This window comes from Dendronephthya gigantea, unplaced genomic scaffold (genome assembly GCF_004324835.1).
Source record: "Dendronephthya gigantea isolate DGI-Jeju-01 unplaced genomic scaffold, DenGig_1.0 000005F, whole genome shotgun sequence".
Taxonomy (NCBI): Eukaryota; Metazoa; Cnidaria; class Anthozoa; order Malacalcyonacea; family Nephtheidae; genus Dendronephthya; species Dendronephthya gigantea.
The window spans coordinates 387,241-407,094 of record NW_021163015.1 but is presented as its reverse complement, the minus strand read 5'-3'; the positions used below and the strand labels follow the sequence as shown (position 1 = coordinate 407,094).

Here is a 19,854-nt window from a genome sequence, read left to right as displayed (position 1 = left end):
TTATATAACGTTCTTTTAAAATAGACAAAGATCATTTTTATTGCCATATCTTTAATAATTTATTTCGAACATGCTTAAAATTATATTACAATAATGTACCTGTTCTTTTAACGAATTCCTCTGCACAACTGTCGCGCACTACAGTTGTTATGAAATTTGCATTTGCGATAAAGTGTTATTTTCACAACTGGATGTCGAAGAAGTTGGCGAACTTAAGGAATCATGCTTACGATAACGATTCTATTCGTATTATATTAATGGTATGCATGTATTTCTAGTCATTATAGATTTAGCTGCAACAAACTCGTCAAAAGCAGCTTCATGCAGCCACAATTAAATTTCATTAATATTTTATTTTGAACATGTATTACAATAATCTACCTGTTCTTTTAATGAATTCCCCACACAACCGTCACGCACGCACTACGGTTGTGATAAAATTTACTTTTGCGATAAAGTGTTATTTTGGCAACTGGGTGTCGAAGAAGTTGGCGAACTTGAGCAATCATGCTTACGATAACAATTCTATTCGTACTGATTGTTGAAATTGTATGCGTCATTTCACAGAAATGTTCTACCAGAATTTACGATAAAGTAAGAACAGGCGAGTCTTTAATGCTTTGTCTAAATTTGTCTTTTTTGTTCTGCCTAGAGCCTCATTTCTTTTAACATTCTAAAATCATTTTGGCTACTTTGGCAGGTCCATCTTTACCTCCAGATAAAATCTTATCAAGCCACACCTTCAACTCGGAATTTGTCCAGATAGAATGTCTCGAGATTTGCGAAAAGGAACCGAAATGCATTGGATTCAACTACAGAGAGAAGATGGGTGTTGTGAACTGCCATCTCACCAACATCACTGGAAAGAAGGATTACAACGCAACGACAGAAGGAGAATGGACACTAATGCTCGATAACGAAGCGGTATGTTATAGTAATTTTTATAGATGCGACATTAACAGCTGAACCGACTTACGCCTCAGCAATATCGTGCTGTCTCAAATTAAAATCAAACGATAAACCGTTAAAGTGTAGCCCACAGTCACAGACGGAGTCGTTGAGTTCTTATATGTATTCTTTTAAATATCTTAATGCAAGCATTTCTAAAATGCTTTTCTTACCAGGCAAAGAATGAGAAAAAAATAAGAAATGATGATATGAATTCAGGTATGAAGCTTGGTCAGTCTTGCTATGAATGCAGACTTGATAGGGGTGAGCGCTTTCGAGCAAAATTCCTAATGAACTTTGAATTTCGAATTACAGGAACATTGTTAATTTTTGTCACACGATTCACCGTACCCATTCTTTATATTAGAACTCCAGCATTGATCTGCATTTGATGATGAATCTACATTTCTTCGGATATTCCAATCAACATTGCAATGCATAATCATCTAAATCAAGTCCAGGAATGATAAATAAATTTGAATTGTGCAATCTTAAAACTAATATTTCATTTCAATTTTTTAGCCACCAGCTGCGCCCATCTGTTTAGCTCAGGAGTGAGACAAGATGGTGTTTACAGCATCGATCCTGATGGCTTGGGATCGTTTCAAGTTAGATGTGATATGACCACGGACAGGGGTGGCTGGACCGTGTTTCAAAGAAGACAAGATGGAAGTCAAGATTTCTTCCTTGGATGGTCAGACTATAAATCTGGCTTTGGTAATCTTAACGGCGAGTTCTGGTTGGGCCTTGATAAAATACATCGTTTGTCTAAATCTGGCCAAAATGTTCTAAGAATTGATTTGATGGATTTCAATGGCGCTGAACGGTACGCTAAATATGGAACGTTTAGTGTAGCTGATGAATCAGACAAATACAGATTAAATATTGGCAGCTTTTCAGGTAGGTTCTAAAATAATTCATTTGCGCAACTGTGAAAATTGAAGCGAACCTTAATTCGGCGATAAACGTTGCGCAATCGATATTTGCTGATCGCTTTCTCTTAAAATACCAACAAAAAAGGAGAACCAATCGAACTAGACGAGCTTTATTGCGTATATTTTTTCAAAAAATACGCGACGTTTTAACCCAAACGTTTTAATCCGAACAGAAGTGCTCTCACGCGACGTTTTAATCCGAACGTTTAATCCAAACGTTTTAATCCGAACGTTTTAAAATGAACGTTTTAATCCGAACAGAAGTGCTCCCAACTTCTGAATCTACCACACAAGGGGATCATTTTAAATTTCATGGCTCTTGATATAATTAAGATATGTAGATCTATAAAGTAAAAGAGAAGATTGAACGCGCTACTTTTTGTTTATTTTCGAAAAAGGTGACGCGAGTGATTCCCTTGCTTGGCACAATAAAATGCAGTTCACTACCAAGGATAGCGACAATGATGTTCCAGTTAGTGAGAATTGTGCTATGAGCTGGAAAGGAGCTTGGTGGTACAACAACTGTCATCATTCTAACCTCAACGGCCTGTATCTGAGGGCAGGTCAGAGTAATGACAACGGAATAAAATGGAACAAGTGGCACTCTTATTCTATGAAAAAAACAGAGATGAAAATTCGTCCAAACTTATTTTAGGATGATTTCTCCGCAGCCATCGAGGGACGAACAGGCTCTTTTGCTTTCATGATGGAATGGTATATAATAATAAGGATGTAATGATATAATAATATACTTGTTGCATGTTTTCAGATGTAAATATCTTTTTGACTTGACTAGTTGACTTTATTTGACTTGACTTAAGGCTATTCGTAAGGCAAAGCTAAAAGTAAAGGTTGGTGATGATATTATAAAGGGCAAGAATAGGTATCGTTGTTGTAATGCCTAAATGAGGGGCAATCTTTCTTCTTCTATATTGGTAATATTGTCCATTTGAAATCAATTACGTATAATTATATACAATTTAAGTTAAAACAATTCATTCAGGTCGAGGTAAGGTTGTTTATTCTGCAGCTAAATTAGGTGAAGTGCATATCGAAACGATTTTCCCAGTTTTTATTAAGTTGAATTCAAGAAATGCTATGTTTATTCTTCCGCCTGAAATGAGTGAGGTGTAAGACGGAAAGTCGCTGATTTAGGCGCAAACTAAAGAACCGAATATAGTCTGGTTGGTTTTCAGATCAATGAGTGAACCAGATTTCCACAAAATGATGATGGATGAAGTCTATTTTGGAAATTGCTTTAGTGTCTACGTAACAAAGCTGTACGCCATTCATATAAGTAATATATTCTCACAAACTCGGCTTCGTATTTCGTCCAAAGACCAAAATATAAAGGAGAAACTGCATTTCGCGTGCTAGGCAGATGTAAATAACAATATACTTGAATACAAATACCAGTAATCTGTCTACTAAAAATCAACAAGACCGGTCCGGCCATTTTTAGCTACAGGAAAGTTAAAGGAAAGCGCTCTATTTACACCGCGGCAGGATACTTTCTGGCGTCACGGAGTTACCCCTGCGAAGTCAATTAAGCTTTTCGACTTTCGCTGCTCTAAAGAGCAACCGTTCTGCCGCATTAGTAGCCTCTAGAAGCTTTAGCAGACTTACCAAATATATTCATGGTCGGCTCTTTAAACACAGGGTGATCCAACAGGTACGTAATCCAACTTTAGCAAGCTATTGAGCAAAAATTAGTGGTTCAGCGAGCATAATTTTTTAATCTTAAGATAGATTAAGCTTTTAACTGTTAAATGACTCATTTTGTGTACCAGATAAAGAAAATATGAGCAAATACGAGCTCGATGAAAAACATAGCATCATTGTGGATTGTGTAAGAAATAAAGCGAAATATTGTTATAGGCGGGTTTGGTCCTTTGTTTTAAACAAAGATAACAAAGGTTATGTTAATGCTATTTTGACTAATTCATTCCGTAATTTACCCACCTTGGATGAATTGAACACTCATTAACTCGCTTGCTTCCAGTCATATGCAGAGCCATAATTTAGCTCAGCGTCGTTTAAAAAAGGCTCAGGATCGATCGTGAAAAGTGTATCGACAGTTTACCCCTAAAAAAATCACTATAGATGCTGTATTCGGGCTTGGTTAAGCGTCGTATTTTGGTCCCATCGAAAGCAATTCAAACATTTGATTATGAGTTAAGGTTTGTATGGCCCAGGTTATACGTCGCATTTTGGTCGCGTCGAATGCATTTAAAACAATAGATAATGAGCGGACCAACCCCATTAAGCTTATTACCATTAATTATCTATTGTTTGAATTGCATTCGAGGTGAACCTAAGCCTCATTCTTCCCAAACCGCTCTTATACACTCTTGCATACAAACAAGGGAATTTAATGAAATTCTACGGAATATATCTTAAGCTCTCTAAAAAGTTCTCTCAAGTCAAACAAACTTTATACAAGCTTGAATACATTCTTTGGGCATAGTTTTTCTAAATAAAGTTAAAATCGTAATTTTCACACATCTATATTCATATTGTGTGATAATTCCGGATTAGAATATTGCCATGTGCATGAAAAATTTGGTGAATTTTGAAATTGCTGCAGCTGAAATAAGAACAGCATTTGTAGATCTAGACAGTGAACTCATATAAGACTGGAACGCTCACTCTCTGACTTTCCCTCATTAATGAGTGAAGCCAAGAATTAGATGGCACCTTTCTTGTAGGTATGATCCAGGCTTCTGGCGCGGAAATTTCAAGGGAAAAATAAAAATTGCCGCCATTTTACCTACGAAATTTCCGCGTGGAGGTCTGGATCATACCTACAAGAAAGGCTTCAGTGTCCGCCATCTTGGCTTCAAACTTCCGACAGAGTGAGCGTTCCAGTCTTATTTAAGTTCACTGGGCCCAGGTGATACGTCGAGTTTTTGGTTGCGTCGAATGCACTCAATTAATAGGAAATGAAATGATAATGAAGCTAATAGCGTTGATATGGATTTTAATGTGAGATTAAGCCGCAATATAACGTTAACGTTTTATTAAGTTTCTCCATATGGGATCTCGAGTTTTGAAATCGAAATTTTATTAAAATATTAGCTTGGAACATTGTTCAGTTACAGTTTTCCATAGACAAATTAGTACATTATAATTTATAGTGCATGTGATCACGAAAAACTGCATATTTACAAAAATTAAAAAATTAAGATTTAAAAAAGACTTAAGAATGATTATAAAATAAAGTGTGGAAATCGTCGCTATATAAATAAAGAGCTGTACAAGTTCGGTAAAAAGTAGCTAAGATTACCAGACGCTGCACTTATTCACGGGATTCATGCGTGACCCTCGTGGACACTGGAATGCCTCTGCAAATCCCTCAGAGTTCATAATTGCACCCTCCACCCTGAAACAGATACAAACATCTCATACTGAACCAGCCGGCTTCACGTATATATATGCGCATGCATAATTCGAATGGCTTCCCCTAGCTTGGTCTAACTCTAAATGTAACCCTTACCCTTATCCACCCACTGCTAACTAAAGTTGCAAGCTGTGCGGATTACGAATTGTCACTGAAATGGACTTTTAAGATAACTTTCGGAAGACACTTTTAAAAGCATGCTATGACCAGAAGCATACAATCTTGTGCCCACTCCCCACCCCCCCCCCCATTAGGTTTTAAATCATACCTAAAATTCATTGGCGGCCATGGTCTGCTATCGAGTTGCTCCAAAGCACCTTGTAGTGTATACTTTGAACACCATGCCTAACGGAGGAAAACGTTATTAAGCTAACAAAGTTGAAAAAGCTTAAAAAGTTTTTGCGACCAATACTTGCAAACATGTTGCAAATCAAAATATTATCTCTCTCAGATATTAAAGAATCTGGAATTCTGAAAATCTAAAATTACCTACCTGTGCATATGAAACAAAGAACAGCTGATGTGGTGTGTAATCCAAGCCAGGTAGTCTTTGCTCTTCACCATTTCTCGCAACCCACCGTTTGTACGCCTAATCAATTATGAAATGCCATGCAGAGACAATGACAGAGCGTAAGCCATAACATGCAGACGAGTTGTGCGCAATTCGTGAGTTTAAAACGGATATAATATTCATCGTGACTCACCTCGTAAGCAAATTTGACACCTCCATTATCTGCCGTATTTTCCTCGATTGTCATCTCTCCATTTACCTGTGAAAGAAAACAAATAATTTCTAGCCATTATGGCGTAAAAAGATATTGTTAGAAAACTAAGTAACTCCACTTCATCGTTTTGTAAAAATTAAATCGTTGAACTCAATATTTAATGCATTAGAGCATGTATCTTTTTCTCAGAGACTCCCTCCATATATTCTTATTAGCAGGTAACATTTTTGGAATCTACAGGATGCATAAAGAAAACTGCAACCTTAATAATTCCTAGGGGCCTGCAATCTTTTGTTGTTTAATAGAAGCGAACATATATGAATATTAAGTATCGCAGTTTTTTATGCACCCTGTGTGAGTGGAAACTACGGGTGATTATTAACCAATCGATAACAACTGACTATATATATATACACAATATATATTAACAGTTATACATTTTTTCCAAACATTTGAAATTTGCTATATTGGTCCTTGAAACACTTGGTTTTCTTTGCGAATTCTATTGTTGAATTTCTTGTCCACCAGTCATGCATGTTACCATCCTTATCAAAGCCACGACCTTATCAACGAAAAAGCATGCAGACAGTAAGCTTGCTGAATGATAAAAAATTAAATGAAGTTTACAATAAGAATCATCCATGGCTCTCAACTGTTGTGTGAACGCAAACTTGAACCGTACCAATGCTATCAAAGCCATGAGTCAACTCGTGACCAGCAATCATGCCAATTCCGCCATAATTTGTTGCCCTATATATAAAATCAAAAATTGGTAAGAAATTTGTAAAAAAATAGGAACGTCGTTTTTTTATTGAAAATCATAAGAGAATATTTCGATGTAGAATAATTTGTGGAACCCTTGGAAGAATATAAGTGGAAAAATTAATGGAATACCTGAGACTTCTGTCGCTATAGAAAGGAGGGTTTAATATTCCAGCGAGGAAAACTAATGAAAAAAATACGCGGAACGGTTAAAAGAGCATAACATTTTGATGATTTCACTCCTCAATGGAAGAGTAGACTACTTCCACTTAATTTTCGATTAACTTTCAAACTTCATTACCGTTTTTGTTTTCTTGTCGGTAGTGATAAGCATTAACATCCGCAGGCGAGTGAAAGAACCTAGAAAATATTTCAAAAATACATGATCACATTTCAAACTGAAATACTTGAAGACATTGCAAAAAACCATCGTTAAAAAGGTGATAATCTTGAATTCGACCCATACACATTCCTATCTACAGGTATCTTGTATTCGGCGATTCTTTTCATCAGGGTAATTCTTTTTATGGAGACCACTGTTTTAAGGTACTGGCTTCGATTTACTTGGATCTACACAAAAAGTGCAGGAAAAGAATTAAGGAAATCAGGTGTTCCGGTGTTTTTGGACGTAGAAATTACTTACGGTTTCGTATTCTGCATTTAACTTTTCTTCATCCTTAATGTGATCCGGGTATCCTACAAGAATTCTTGATGCCACAGCCTGCGAAAAACATTGAAGAAAATATTAACTATAACCAGAGCTGTGTTGCTTAGTTTGCGACAGAGATAGAGCAGCTCTAAGTTCTCAATAAAGTAGTTTGCCTGTAGTTGTTTTTTAAAAGACGTGTTGCTTACTTTCTCTTTTGCATGCCTTTTTGTAACGTTGTCCATCCAAGTTTGGTCGGAAAGTTCTCTCAAAAATTCACTTCTTATTTCCTCAAATATTTCTTTAGCCTAAAAATTCGTGGAAACATTTTGCCACTTACGCACGTTTAAACTTCATATCACCCTCTGTCTATTATATGCATGCATACCTTAGTTAACACTCTTCTTTCCAAGTTTGAAATATTTATTTTCGAACATTAATCGTTAAGGGTAATTTACAATGAATGGACAAAAGTTCGGGCCTCTTGGTAAGATGTTAAAGTGGCTGATGAGGGTTTCATGAAACCGCCAAACCTACCCTTGCTTTAGCGTCCGGGTCCAATTTTTCATCTACAAACATCAGACCAATGGCCATCGGAAATGCTTGCATTGTTGTGTGATAACAGAATAGCCATCGTTCAAGATCCTCGTACGACTCGCCGCGAATGCGTCGTTTGTAAGCAAGACGTGCATCGACGTAATCGTTTGGTAAATATCGTATCACATTTCTGATCGTTGTCCACGCAATGTAATTCGACACAATTCTGTTACAAGTATTTAAAACAATTCATTACATATTACTTTAAACTTACGTCGAATGCTAAATACTTTATATCCTACTTCTAACATTTCCTTCGTCTTTCCTTTTAAACATTCCACTCTATTCGTCCTTTCCCTTTCGCCTTCCTGCCACATTCTTTCTCTCCTGTATACACTTCCCATTCTACCAATTCCTCTCCCGGCCTTGCCACTAACTCCGGTTTCCTATTTCATCTCTTATATCTCCTTCTCTCTCTTTTTTTCCTTCCACCTTTCGTCTACCTTTTTATTCCTTATTCTCTTCACACACATTTACCTTCATCTTTTCCCTCTCTGCCAAATTTTATTCTTTCTTTCCCTTCCTTCCTCTCCCCCCCAGCCCTTCCTTTCTATTCCCTCCACTCGTTCTTCCTTCCTTCTTTCTTTTACCCTGGCTCCCTCCCGTAGCTTTCTTTTCTTCTCTTTCTAAAACTGCCGGCACCACCCTCTTTTTTAGCTCTTTTCTCACATCTTGCTTCCACCGCCCTTCAAGACCGTAGCTAGAAGCTTAACTGGGGGAGGGCGATATTCACATGTTCATGTTCAAATAAGTGAAAAACAACTGCGATCAAAATAAATCAGCCAGGAATAAGACGAATATATGAACATTTTCAACCACCCCCCCCCCCAATAATATATGAATGTTTTCGAATTAAACTTCGATCTACTACGACCCTGCCACCCTTGAATTTAAGCCCTGGCGTTCGATACGTACGCTGGATCTGTACTATTCATCAATGCCACCACGTATTTCAAGATTCTTCTTGTCTGAACCAAAATAGTCTCATCCTTTGAGAAATTATAACTTTGCTGGGCTGCAACTGCATTTAGAAACGAATGCCAATCGAACTAGAAAATAAAACAACATTCAATGATAACGCCTACGCTTTTGCGATGCCAGTACAAATAATGCTGACATTCCCGGGGCCGGTTGCATAAAACTACATTTTGCATAGTTAATTCCTGGTTAACTCCGAAATACACGACTCTGATTGGACTATTCTGTCCTTACCTACAGTAAAGTTAACTTTTCTTTTAGTCTTTAAAAGTTAACCAGTCTTTTATGCAAATGGCCATTGCTGGATGACCGATTGTTGTCATATTTTTCTTAACTATTCCTGGCTTAATTGTGAGGTGTGTATGTTTTCGCTCGAAATTAAGAGCCTTCAACCAACTTAGCAATAGTTATGTAGATTATGTAGATGAAGAATAATTGTTTATTTGGCGCCCTTTCAAAGTGAATTAACAATAAATTGAATCAATCGACTCAAACTGAAAGATATCAGTTGAATTATTATTCCAGTTAGGAACAACTCACTTTAGTGTAACTTGAGAGTCTGCTGATTGTCGACGAATGCGGGTGCCCAGCTTGATTTCTATAAATCTAAAACAAACAGAAATAAATAATTTGCACTGCTCTCATTAGTTCGTATGAAGAAGCCAGGTTGAATCATACCGTAGCCAGCTCTTTCTCCAGAACATATACTTCCTCCATTTGTTTTTCAGCGTCTTTTCGGTCAGCTCCAAACAACACCATGACATCCACCATATATTGCTTGTAGGAATTACGCGTCTAGGAAATATGTCAGTAGATAAATGGATAGGTTAGTTAGGGGCTGTTTACATGGATAGTTAGGGGCTGTTTACATGGATAGTTAGGGGCTGTTTATATGGATAGTTAGAGGCTGTTTACATGGATAGTCAGGGGCTGTTCAAATGGATAGTTAGGGGCTGTTTACATGATCCTGGTTAACCGGATTCAACAAAGTGTGAGATGACTTTGAGGTATTGAACTGAAAAGTCTTTACGACATCAAACAAGCGCATGCTATTGTCGAGGCTGCCAGGATCAACACCTCAAAGTCATCTTTGTTGAATCTCAGCTAACTTCGATCATATAAACAACCTCTTAGGCGCTGTTTACATGAGCCCGGTTACCCGAGATTCAACGAAGCGTGAGAGGACTTTGAGGTATTTAAATAAGTCTTTATGACACCAAACAAGCACATGCTATTGTTGTGATGATTATACGACTGCCAGGATCATGTTATCTGCTCATTTCAATACCTCAAAATCATCTCACGCTTCGTTGAATCTCGGGTAACCGGGCTCATGTAAACAGCCCCTTAGGCTTTGATGCATGGAGTTGTTGTAATCAAACAAACGCACGCCCGCTACAAACTGTATAAGCTAGTTAAACTACGGAAGCTCCACTCTGAATTTCTCTTCTTTTGAGGATATTTGATTTACAAGAACTCGGTATATTTGTTTACATTTTTTATGGAAATCCAATCAGGATGTTTTAATTTCTAATACTTCATGTAAAATGCTAAATAATGTACCTCTTTAATGTCAAAACTTATGCATTCTGATTGGGTTACTGAAAATGTAAACAAACTTGCTGATTGGTTGAAACGAAATTTCCCCTTGTTGTTTACAAGACAATTATTTCACCTTCTCGTAAAAATCTTGACTGGAATTTTCCTTGACGTAAAAAATTGTGGAAAGCCCGATATCACCCGGCATAATCTATGGTAAAAACCACGAATTAAATTTCAAAAGAATTTGAATTTAAAGCATTTCCCACCGTTTACAGCAGGATGTTTGTAGTAAATCATACCTACCGCAAAACTTTTCTTTGAAGAATTGACAAAATCGGCGAAAACATTGACTTGGAAGAACGGTTGAGCGGTGCCAATTTTTGTGATAGCTGTGAGCATCGCCTTTTCAACATTGTATTCAGAGGAATTCCAATTCGGTGTCGTTAGATTTGATCCTCCCAGCATAGCAACGACTTCTTTTAAATATCCGTCACCTTGTGCATCGACCGATGCTTTAGACAAGCATGTTTGGTAGTAATCGATTGCTTTCATCACTGCCCGGTTCTGAAAATTAGTATTGTATTACTTTAAAATAGTGACTAAAGACCGACTCCTTCGCTTAGACACGCCGGAAAATGCGAGGGCAGGGGGATGAAGATTTTCGTGCAAATGACATTTTTTGTAGAGATGCAAAGCTGCTAGAGAATGTTTGCGAAACATCTCTTCTTGAAGCTTGTTGGTTGCACTACTACTTACGATAAAGAGTGTAACCCTTCAAAATCATGGAGCATCTTTGTCCCCTCCTTTCCCCGGGTGGTAAAAAGCAAAGGGGCAACTTCCTTACCGCCCCTCCCCCTGTTTCGACGTATAATAATCGTAGGTTTTTAAATTAATAAACTTTTTTAGAAAATATCGTCTCACGCTAAAGGAGCGTTTCAATTGAACATTTTTAGCTAAAAGTGGTCGTTTTTTCTCGTGTAAAACAAATACATGCAAATTGGAGAAATATGAATATTTTTTATATTTTACAAAAATTCACAATCAGTCATATTAGTTTCACTCGTTTTGGGGGCTATTTCATATTGATTTGTTCATCTCAAAATTTGTTCAGCTTTACATGGATGAGCCCGGCTATACCAGATTTAACGAAGCGTGAGATTATTGATTATTTTGAGGTATTGAAATGAGTCAAAATAAAACAAGCACATCCCATTTGGTGGGATGGCTGCACCACGGCAATCATATTATGCACTCGTTTCAAAACCGAAAATCATAAATAATGTACGTTTCGTTTGTAATCTCTGCTATAAGTGAACAGTCCTAACTGTCAGACTTCACACTAATAAAATCTAGTTCATAACTGGAATTACGTACCGAGGAATATTTTTGCTTTGTTCCAGGGTTCGCTAAGAGGTTCCTCATGAATTCGCTGTTGCGTTTGCCCAACTCCCAAAGTATACTGACTGATGTTTCAGTCGTTGGTATGAAGGTCTTGGCTCGCCAACTACCGCATGCGAAGGTATAAAAGTCTTCACAAGGATCCGCGGATCGATTCATGTATTCTAATATCGCTGCAAGAAATGGGGGAAAAAATTTGAACATGAAAAAAATTTTCGGCAAAGCAAGGTGTTCAAAAAAAGCAGTTCTGCGGTTGTTGATTCACCTCTGAGCTCGGGCATTCGAAGAAATTAAATTAATAGTATTTTTTTACCATTTTAACTTCATTATTGTAGAAATAATTTAAAGTGGCATCAGCGCAGGCAAAAAGACAAAAGCCGGTTGTTCGAAAGGCGTTTAGCTAAAATGTTGGATAAGCCAGTTTAAGAAATGCACTTTAAGTTAAGCCAGTTTAAGGAATGGCTGAACCTTCATAAATGTACTCCCATGCACTGAATATTGAACTATTTAAGGCCGGCGCACACTAGAGCTATATGTGCTTAGCAAAAAGTCATTCGTGGCCATTAGCGTAAGCCAGTTGCTCTCGTGTGCGGGCGACTTTTCCAGTGACTTTCGTCATTCGTGCCAAAAGTCGCCGGAAAAGTCGCCCGCATACGAGAGCAACTGGCTTACGCCGATGGCCACGAATGACTTTTTGCTAAGCACAAAGCTCTAGTGTGCGCCGCCCTTAACATCGAAATATTTCAGCTCAGTTGTTAAAAAAGATAATGTAGTTTTCTATTTTGAACTTATCCACGGGTGGTTCAAGCTACACGCCTGTCGAAAAATTAGTCCCAGCTTCTCTCGAGTGGGCATTTTGTTTTGGGACACTCTGTGGTCGCGATGTGTGTAAAAATGTATATTGATACATGTACCCCTAGCGCTTCGCAAACAAGAGACACGTTCAGCAATGAAATAAACCCTTAAAGTAACTTTTAACAACACTATAAAAGTTTTGAATAAAAAGAAAAACCATTTCGTTTCTTAAGCTCGCTGCACAAGAGAGCTATCAGCTGAGCTAACGACCTCGCGAGGCATTTAGCTCAGCCCGAAAACCATCTGGACACGAAAGAAACTTGCCTCTCGAGGTGAATTCCTCACGAAAACTATCCGCACACAAGAATAACTTGCTGAGCTAACAGCCTCGTGAGGTTTTAGCTCAGCTAATAGCTTTCGGGTGCTGCGGGCTTTACCTGCGGCGTTCTGAATGCAATTCTCGTCAATGCATGGAGCCAACAATTTTCCAGTTGTTGGCGATTTGTAAACTTTCCCATGTTCGTCCTCATTGTCTTCAATTTCTCTCACATAAAACACGCTGATGACAACGATCCCAACTATCAATATGAAGATAAAAACTGCCGCGACAATCAAAAGATTAGTATTCGAGGGATTTTTTCTCGACACTTTCGCCTGGATGTCCGATTCTGGCACAGAAATTACAGTGGATTTTGACTCCCCACCGGGTTCCTCTTGCTCAAAACCTTCGTTAACCTTTTCTTTAACTTCATAGCTCGTCATTTTTCCCCGTTAAATTGTTATTGCCGTCGTTTGTTGTGGGAAAGGTAGGAACAGAATGCGAAGCAGACTTTGTATTTATGGTGTACGGCCTGGCAAAACACTCAACGAATACAGCAGCCAATATCTCTTTCTTTCAACGCTGTCTGTTATTGAAGAATGATACGAAACGGTTCTTACTTTTGCGACACTAGTTTAAAATACAGCTTCCAGGCCAAATTTTAAATAACATTCCTGACAATTCATCAACCAAGCAACTTTCGATCAATTCTGACTTACGCTTTTTTAGTTATGATTTATTGACTGATTCAGAAGTGATTAAGGCCTCATTTATATACAATGAGTTTGGCACTAAATGCATGGGAATCTGAGGGAGTATACACAAGGTGAATGAAAAGACGATAAGATGCATCTCCATGCATAATCGGCTTTGCAAGGCTGCCATGTTGAAGGCGGGAAAAGACGTAATTTGCAGGGCTATGAAAATACTATAGGAAGGAAATAAACTATATGCATGTATTTTATTGAGCCATTAACAGGAAATCAAGAGTTGCATGCAAATGCAATTGCCGTATGTTGTTATCGGATGTTAGTACTTTGTATTAAGCAGCCATGAATATTATTTAAGGCAGGCGAGTTGAGTTATGAGCTCTCAGACGCTTTTAAAAGCTTTCCCATCCCTCCTCCCCCCTTTAAAAAGTTCTTTCCGTGACTATAATGCTGGAAATAGATAAGTTCTTAGTTTTGTTTAGAGTCCTAACGATATATCATTTTTTAATGATGTGAAAGTTCTCTCCCCCAAAACGCATCGCATCTGCTATTAACATTCATAACAAATTACTCAAATGATATCAAGGGAAAGGGATAACTCGATCCATATAAACAGGCTTTAATAACGGACTGTTTATATGAGGGGCAGGACGCTTTACAAGTTATCCCACCGGGAAATTTTTATCCGGGACGTTGCTTTGGTAACGCAGGCGTAATGCCGTATTTGTCGTCTTTAGCTGCAGCTGTCTTTATTTTTTGAATACTATTAACATCTTTAAATTTTTTTTTAAAAAAGCGAGACGGTTATTAAAACGTTCTTCCCGCGTCTTCCGTTATTATGTAATTTTGCTAACGGTGTAGTCCTCGCGAGAGACAAAGGAATATTATAGTGTGACATATCTAATTACTAATATCTGCAGGGGCCGGTTGTTCAAAAGCCGGTTAGCTTTACCCTGCATGGGTAACTTAAATTTTCACATAATTTTTCTAATCGCTCGTTTACGAAATTGAACATGTTTTTTCATAAATATTTTGTGGATCAATAGAAGCCTTATTTTGTAAAGTTTTGAAACAAACAGCGGTGCAGAAGCATATAAACCAAAATAGCGGAGTAAAATTCAACCCAGGGTTAGCGCGAACCAATAGCTTTGAACAACCGGACCCTGATGATCTATGTGTGGTGCCTGCTGTGTATGTAATGTTGATTTTTAATTGCTGTCCTTGATCTATGGACAACAATTTTCACATGACATTTAAAAAACTGTTTAATAATCTTCATCAACTTGTTAGTTCACAAAGAAGTTTCTGTAATCTACCGATGGAGACCAATTTTCTTCCCAAAGGTTAATGTTGTGATCTCGAAAAGAATGTAGTTATACAATTAGAAGAGTTTGCTTATTTACTAAGTTAATCTGACATATGGCCCGCTACAACTCATAAAGTCTGTTGTATTCACATATTCAATTAAACCCTCCTAATGCCACGCAGAGAAAGAAACAATTTATTATAATCGATAGATGAACATTGTTTAAATTGTTTAATCAAAATTGTATCAATAATATATAAGACGAAGAAACACATAAAAATACGTTATTTCTGTTGCTGGCGACCTCATTCATGTAATCATGTTTAACATAGCGACTTTAATATTACTTATCGCTAAAATTGCATGTATAATTTCACAGAACTGTTCTTCCAGGATTTATAGTATCATTAAGACAGGTGAGTCGACTATATAATAATGTATTTCATAAAATGTTTTTCGTTACTAATACAAGTCATGTTTACAATGTAATTAAAAACACTGATCCTTCAACACTCCCCAACTTTTAGTAGTTGAAAGGGTCTTAATTTCGAGTGGAATTATACAGACTTGAAATTCAAGCCAGGAACAGTTGATAGAAAAATGAGTCAACTATAGGTCCTCCGGCAGGAATCGAGCCTACGCTTTTGCGATGCCGGTGCAATGCTCTTGCAAATGAGTTACAGAGATGGCTGACAAGAGCGAAAGCGGTTAATGTGTATATGATGATATTGCCGGGAATAGGGGAGGGTAAATCAAATTGATTTATACTCCCTAACTTTGCATATTGCCTACTTTTAGGAGGTGCGTCTCTACCTCCAGATGAAATTATATCAAGTCATACCGTCAACTCAGAGTTTGTCAAGATAGAATGTCTCGAGCTCTGCCAAAAGGAACCGAAATGTGTTGGATTCAACTACAGAGAAAAGATCAATGTTGTGAACTGCCAACTGACTAACATCACTGGAAAGAGAGATCACACCACAAAAGGCACAATGGAGGGAGAAGAAGAATGGATACTAATGGTCGATAACGAAGAGGTATATATCGATATAAATCAATGAAACATTGTTTCATGAAAGCAGAAAAAAACAACTGCACAAACGATGAGCCTATATTATAGCCCATGGTTGACGCCAGAGAGTTCTCGTCATACATGCGTAGTAACTCAGTTCATGCACACGTTTTTGAAAATCATTGACTTTTATAGGCAAAGATTGCAGAAGAAATAAAGAGAAAAAAAGAAAGAATCAAATCAGGTATGCTGAGACATAGATAAGAATGAAAATATATATACTTGACAGCATGTGGACGTGGTAAAGCTTTCTATTAAATTCTATAGCAAATTAATTGGGTGTTGTCAAAATCCTGTCAAAACAAACCCTTTGCCTCCTAAACAAAATCCGTCATATATAGAATAAAAGCATGCAATATTAATGCGAATAAGACATGTAATCAAAAACACACTAGCCAATGAAGAGCTAACTTCGGCAATTCTTATTTTGTAATATTTTACAATTCTATAGCTACCAGTTGTGAACATCTGTATAACCTAGAAGTGAGAAAAGATGGTGTTTATACCATTAACCCTGATGGCCTGGGTTCGTTCCAAGTCAGATGTGATATGAGTACAGACGGTGGTGGCTGGACCGTGTTCCAAAGAAGACAAGATAGAAGTCAAGATTTCTACCTTGGATGGTCACACTATAAAGCTGGCTTTGGTGATCTTAACGGCGATTTCTGGTTGGGCCTTGATAAAATACATCGTTTGTGGAAATCTGGTCAAAATGTTCTAAGAGTAGATTTGATGGATTTCAATGGCGCTAAACGTTACGCTAAATATGGAACGTTTAGTGTGGCTGATGAATCAGACAAATACAGATTGAATATTGGCAGTTTTTCAGGTAAACCATGCACGATCAGGATAAATTTAGATTCAATGCTGTTGAAGCTTATTCGTATTTGTTATCACAGCGTCACAAGTCACAATAAAATAGTATGGATGTAGAGTTTAATTTTGTTTTAGCCTCTGGGATCGAGTGACCGATCTTTGGCAATGTGTCTCGATATACCTGTCCCAATATACATAGCTACAGAAAAAGACTTGAATGGGATTTATAAAATAACATGCATGTACATAACGTGAATGTGTTCTGATTGGTCAAAGCCCGTGTTTGGATCAGGCCATGCAAACACGGAAATTAAATTCGCTTATGGAAAAAAACGTGGAAGCAAACTTGGATTGCCTGATCCAAACACGCGGGAATGTTGCGACACGTAGGAAAAGCGCGCGAAACACAAGCAGAAGGCCTCGAGTTGTTTGTGAACCTATGTTTTCAGAGTTTTGTCTTATCTGAATATGTTACTGTTTGTTTATTTTTGTAAAGGTGACGCAGGTGGTTCCCTTGATTATCACAATCAAATGCAGTTCACTACCAAGGATAGTGACAATGATCCTGATAATAGGAATTGTGCTACGACGTACAAAGGAGGTTGGTGGTACAAGAGCTGTCATGCTTCCAACCTCAATGGCCTGTACCTGGGTGCAGGTCAGACTAGTAGCAGCGGAATAAAATGGCACAGTTGGCACGATTATTCTATGCAAAAGACGGAGATGAAAATTCGTTCAAGCCAGTTTTAAAATATTCCTGCACAATTAAGCGAATCTTTGCACCATTGTCAAATTATATAGGACTGATATAAATGAGACAACAATATATCTGCACGAGGTTTCGTATAAGTATGCTTTTATACCAGATTGAAGCTCATATGTAACGAGCTTTAAGCCCCGTTTACACAACACTCGATTTATTGGCACGACACGGCTAAAATTGGCACCCGTACGCAATTGTTTAGTGTTCAGGCTACCAAAAGAAAGGCCGAGCAGAGATGAAATGGGCACTGTACCCATTTTAGCCATGCCGTGCAAATAAATCGAGTGTCGTGTAAACGGGGCTTTCAATGTCGTGCTTTTGAACTTTAATGTCGATCTCAGGCCCGAGAGCTTTATGGCAAAAATAAAATACCGTCTAGCTATCGCGGCTGGAAAACCGGCTTTAAAAGAAACGTGGATATATAAAAACATATTTAAACTCAAGAACATGAATATAGTATAGTTATTATTATAATATAACTACTCCTGTATATGGGCTCAGCTAATAGCTCTCGTGTGCTGCGGGCTTTACCTGCGGCGTTCTGAATACAATTCTCGTCAATGCATGGAGCCAACAATTTTCCAGTTGTTGGCGATTTGTAAACTTTCCCATGTTCGTCCTCATTGTCTTCAATTTCTCTCACATAATACACGCCGATGACAACGATTCCAACAATCAATATCAAAATAAAAACTGCCGCGGCAATCAAAAGATTAGTATTCGAGGGATTTTCTCTCGACACTTTCGCCTGGATGTCCGATTCGGGCACAGAAATTACGGTGGATTTTGACTCGACACCGGGTGGCTCTTGCTCAAAACCTTCGTTAACCTTTTCTTTAACTTCATAGACCAATTGCGAAACTTAGTAACCGCGCCTTCGCATAACATGGAAGCGAGGCTTATTATGCAAAAAACAATATTTGTATTTTTTGCCGTACAAAGCTATCCGCCGAGTTATATCCCGGTTTTCGCCTTTGGTTTACATATTTTTCGATACCTTTAAAGCTCGGTTTCATCGTTGTTATCATAGTTTTAAGGTGAGGGAGTTTTGCCTTTCATTTGAGGCGTTTTTGTGATGTTTTCATTAATTTTTTCGGCTGCTTTCGTCGGGGAAATATGGAAAAGGCCGACACAAACTCAGGTAAAAATTCAGTTTTTTCCAAACTATTTCGTCTCAAGTCTTGAAAATTTATTTCATTTTTCTTCCTTTTATTTGTGCAAAATTTGGCGATATATATTTGGTGCAAAATCTATGTTTTTGTGACAAAAATTGTTGAAAACTAAATGAAAAGTGACAGTCAGATTTTATAATTTCACACCTAATGACTGAAATGGTTCAAATTTATTCACAAATATCACTATATTTTTTATCTTTATACCAGAGTAATACTGTGAAAATGGCAAAAAGTAACTAACTGAAATGTTTTTGTTTATTTCGTTTTAAAAAAGTACAGACGATGCATGGCTTGCATACCGACATGAAGGCCGAATTTTATTTAAAAGTCGAATTCGAACGCATCTGACGTTCTGTATATTTGTGTCACTACAAAACACTTTTCTTTCTATCTACTACCATGCAATAGATGTTTTAAATAAGGGTTAACCAGGAATACTTTAAAAGGAAAGGATTCCGTTCACCATCGCATTATAAAACTGAAAACACTTCCGAACTTCGGGGTTGTATATTTTTTTCGCCTTCGGCTTTGCCATCATGTAAAGGCATATCTTAAAAAACGCTGCTGCTCGCATTGTGGCTACCTTTATAGTATGATATTGTGGGAAAAGAAATATTAAATGGTAATTCAAATAGAGAATGATATTATGTCTTGGTAATAAGTATTTTACTATCCATGTCATGCATGTGTGCCAAGTTGAAGAGTTGTTTTGCTTTTGAGTCGGCATGACATCACATGTACTGTAAGTCTATATACACAGGGAAAATAAACCAAAAAACTCCGTTGTATATTTTATCTCCGATTGTTTCTGTCAACAGAGTTCTTCTAATTTTTCCTGAGCTAGAAAATTGCTGTGAAATTACAGCTTATCGATCGATAAAATTGGTGTAAAATAATTTTAAATGAGAAATGTAAACATGGTGGTTGTTCGACTGTGACTTTTCAATAATCCTTGTCACAAAAACAT

The 19,854-nt window shown here is 37.5% G+C and overlaps 3 protein-coding genes across 3 annotated transcripts; 2 read left to right on the top strand and 1 right to left on the bottom strand.

Moving 5' to 3' along the window:
• Positions 1-477: 477 nt before the first annotated feature.
• On the top strand, positions 478-2,538 carry LOC114515852 (ryncolin-1-like). The gene is made up of 5 exons (XM_028535174.1): positions 478-594; positions 701-924; positions 1,125-1,167; positions 1,471-1,848; positions 2,282-2,538. The coding sequence occupies exons 2-5, from the start codon at positions 826-828 to the stop codon at positions 2,536-2,538; spliced, it is 777 nt and encodes a 258-aa protein (XP_028390975.1). The 5' UTR covers positions 478-594; positions 701-825.
• A 2,416-nt stretch (positions 2,539-4,954) lies between these two features.
• On the bottom strand, positions 4,955-14,733 carry LOC114516194 (endothelin-converting enzyme homolog). Its single transcript, XM_028535598.1, has 19 exons — positions 13,164-14,733; positions 11,908-12,104; positions 10,837-11,097; positions 10,667-10,741; positions 9,670-9,786; positions 9,532-9,597; positions 8,929-9,062; positions 7,954-8,179; positions 7,626-7,724; positions 7,414-7,491; positions 7,237-7,340; positions 7,072-7,130; positions 6,903-6,954; positions 6,691-6,758; positions 6,446-6,570; positions 5,988-6,053; positions 5,777-5,872; positions 5,552-5,628; positions 4,955-5,265 (listed from the first exon to the last, which is right to left on the bottom strand). Exons 1-19 carry the CDS (start codon positions 13,486-13,488, stop codon positions 5,166-5,168), a joined length of 2,325 nt encoding a protein of 774 aa, XP_028391399.1. The 5' UTR covers positions 13,489-14,733; the 3' UTR covers positions 4,955-5,165.
• A 1,285-nt stretch (positions 14,734-16,018) lies between these two features.
• Positions 16,019-18,250, top strand: LOC114516218 (ryncolin-1-like). Its single transcript, XM_028535637.1, has 3 exons — positions 16,019-16,098; positions 16,269-16,317; positions 16,585-18,250. The coding sequence occupies exons 1-3, from the start codon at positions 16,054-16,056 to the stop codon at positions 17,064-17,066; spliced, it is 576 nt and encodes a 191-aa protein (XP_028391438.1). The 5' UTR covers positions 16,019-16,053; the 3' UTR covers positions 17,067-18,250.
• Positions 18,251-19,854: the final 1,604 nt, after the last annotated feature.